The sequence below is a fragment of the Crocodylus porosus genome, unplaced genomic scaffold (genome assembly GCF_001723895.1).
Source record: "Crocodylus porosus isolate Cpor-Errol unplaced genomic scaffold, CroPor_comp1, whole genome shotgun sequence".
Classification (NCBI taxonomy): domain Eukaryota; kingdom Metazoa; phylum Chordata; order Crocodylia; family Crocodylidae; genus Crocodylus; species Crocodylus porosus.
Genome location: NW_017728911.1, coordinates 36,244,641 through 36,247,921, shown reverse-complemented (window position 1 = coordinate 36,247,921; position 3,281 = coordinate 36,244,641). Strand labels below are relative to the sequence as shown.

The 3,281-nt window shown below is 47.6% G+C and overlaps 1 protein-coding gene across 2 annotated transcripts in view; it reads right to left on the bottom strand.

Annotated features, from left to right (window-relative positions):
* Positions 1–3,281, bottom strand: part of UBAP1L (ubiquitin associated protein 1 like) — an 18,630-nt gene that overhangs the window by 1,440 nt on the left and 13,909 nt on the right. For both annotated transcript variants that reach the window (XM_019533809.1, XM_019533810.1), the window contains one exon: positions 342–443. In XM_019533809.1, the coding sequence (XP_019389354.1) occupies positions 342–443 (102 nt within the window). The remainder of the gene's footprint in view (positions 1–341; positions 444–3,281) is intronic.

Below are 3,281 nucleotides of genomic sequence, written 5' to 3'. Positions count from 1 at the left end.
GATGCACAGGGGAAGGCAGGCACTGAATGGAGACCCCACGCAGAGGTCTGAGCACCCTGTGATGGAGTCAACAGGGAGATGAGCCACCGACGAGGTTGTGAATTTGTAATATAGCATTTGTCAGTGCGGGGGCTATTAAGTGTAGCAAGCAGGAGCATCAGCAAAGCAGGCTTACACAGATGCACTGAATTTCTAGTGTGTTGGAGCTGTACCCCTCAATAGCTCCATGTATTGCCCACTATGAAAGTGGCCCTGGATGGGGTGGGGAGGGGGTCGTTTTGTCTAGTAAAAAACCTAAGCAACGTTCGTCTTTGCTCTGAATGCACCAAATTGCTTCTGACCTTCTTCTCAGAGTACTGGAACATTTCCATGGCTTCTTCCACCTGCCCCTCTTCATAGCCCTGTTTCAGCAGCCTGTCGCAGGCACTAAGATAACTGAGAAACTGCAAAAGGAAAAGGGAGAGAAAAATGGGATTAATATAAAACACCCCTTCCAGCCTGGAGGGTGGTCCAACGAACACTGCTTGCATATGCAATACATTGTAAAAGAGTCCGCCTGCCCAAGCCTCCCAGCACAGGTCTCAAAGGTGCCCCGGTACCACCTCAAAAGCTTGAACTTATGATACACCTCTAAAATGTGCATGAGTTATAAGCTAGATCATGTAAGGTACTGGGCCACTCAGCACCTGGCATGATTAGGCTTCCAGTCTGGAATCCATCCTGGAGACTGCTCTTGTGATTAACATGCCACTGGGAACCCTCGAGGGGATGAGCGCATCACAGAGACTCCCAGGCATATGTAAGAACAGACAAAGCGCCACACTGGGTCAGAGCAATGATCCGTCTAGCCCTGTATCCTGTCTCCGACAGCGACAGAAATTGATCCCGAAGAGCGTGATCTCTCCCCCATTCATTACCCTCGCAGGCATCCACCATTATAGATTTAGAGATGCCAGAGGAAACGTCTCCAACCATCCTGTTTTTCTTCATCAAGCAAAGCGCCTTACAAGCGAAGGTTGGACCGAATTTGAAGTTGGAGAAGAGCTTGTAAGTGAAGCCTGGAAATGCATATGGCTTGCGTGTCAGAGTTTTCCCACAACCGGTCAAATGCTGCACGCTACAATCGCACTTCAGGGACCTGGACTTTGTGTCTTGCAGTCTCCATCAGAGATCAGCTGTAGCTTCTCGCCAGTTCTTAGGCATTACAGAGGATGGACTAGATTCAATGCAGGATTACTTCATCCCGCGTAGCGTCTCATGCTTGTCCTAGCTGGTTGTCAATGACTCAGACAGCGGGGCTTCCACCACTCCCCCAGGAGAAGATAAAAATCTAAGTCCTGCCCATTCTGTGTGTGTGAGAAATAGGAACAAAGACAGCCACCGCTGGAGGAATCCAAAACGTGAACCCCGCTTGCAGGGAAAAGATGATCTATACATCTCGTTTAACAATTGCTTCTATTCAAAAGAACGTCTCGCTGCGGTGCTAGGTGTGTGCCGACCTCAGATTCTCCAGGGCTCCCAGGGTCACCTTTGATGTTCAAAACTTCGGCCTTCTATGGGCTTGCTCCACCACTCTGGACCCAAAGGACAGCCTCAAGGGAGGCCTGTGTGCTGTCTTGATTGAAAGTAAACAGTTATTTTTGGCTTTCCTCATTGTTCTTGGAGTGCTGACAGCACAATTCCCAGCGGTATCTTTTAAATACCATAAGAGTCCTTTGCTATCCAAAACCATGCGACAGGCAACAAACAATAAGTGAGCTATACAATAGTGGGAAAAGGGCCCAAATGGGCCATTTGAAGGAGAGATTGCAATTCCATAGGGTTCCCTAAGGCTGTGCTGGTCATGTGAATGTGACCTATAACCTCAGTATAACTTTTACCAGTTAAGCATGCTACAAATTAATGGTCTGTCAGACTCCAGCAATGCCACAGCAAGCGGGAGGTTTCAATAAAAGATGATCCTCGTTGCTAAAGGTCCAAAAAAAATCTTTCAAAAGCTGAGAGTAGAAGTTGGCAGGATTCATATTTCTCCAGCAGTGTAGTAATAAGGATCAAAACATGTCATCCGAATCCATTCCCTATTAACAACTCCAACCTCAGTTGATTTGCCATCTATACTCATAATTTGTTGCCTTTGTTTTCCTCAAGACCTTAATCCAATGGCGTAATTAAGGCAAGGCAAGCAAGGCAGTTGTCTCGGGCACTGACGTGATGGGAGAGGAGTGGGGGAAATGCACAACTATGCAGCCACGTGATCACGGCAGTGGTGCAGCAGTAGCTGGAAGTCACCACTGCTCTTGTGCATGGCAGCTGCCCCGGGTGCCCAGCTGTGTTGCTGTACCTCTGCTTTATGCCATCAAAAGCCAGAGCGGTTGCTATATTTCTCAGGCTATTAACAGGGGCATATGTTTACAACGTGCACCAGGGAAGGCGAGCCGTTCGGGGACTGTCACGCTGGGCTAGCAGAACTTGGAACTTATACAGATTGTTGTCGACTGGGTGAGTTTATCATCTCCAAAAGGAACCTCAAGACTGAACGAGGACAGGTGTTTACATGGCGAACCATTAACCTTTTACAGCTCCATCTCATCTTCAGCACGGGAATATGAAGAAAGAGCATACCCTTCCTATCCCCGAGGAATGCATGTGCTTAGGGCCAACAAGCTGTCCATCTTGGTTTTCAAGTATCTGAACGCACCCAGGAAAGGTTAGGCAGGCAGGCAAGGAAAACCTAAATACACACCGAGCTATAAAGTTTCTGTCTTCCCAAAGCAGTGGTTACACCCTGCATCAGGAATGCTTTTAACCATCCTTAACATAAACTGGCCCAAGTGCCTGCATCTCCTACCAAGGGAAGCTTTAAGTGATTATCATTTTAGCATTATAACAAATGGAATAGCCCACCAAAAATAAATCAACCTTAAGGATCTTTTTCCATGAACCTGTCACTCAGGCACGTGTCTACACCCTCATTCATTATTTTAATCACCATGCTAGAGAAACAAGCAATCACAGAAAAGACAAGCAGATGCAGTGACTCCTGGAACAAGTTTGTCCATGATTAACAAGCCCATGGCCAATGTCATCTTAAGGTACCCCTCTGATTCCCTATACTACTGGACAAGGGAGAAGAGATTGATGTCATATATCTTGACTCCAAAAAAGCCTTCGATCTGGTGATCCCACGATCACCTCTTGCCGAAACTGGCCAGTTGTGGCCTTGGGTCCACCACGATCCGCTGGCTGGGAAACTGGCTCCGTGGTCGGACCCAGAGGGTTGT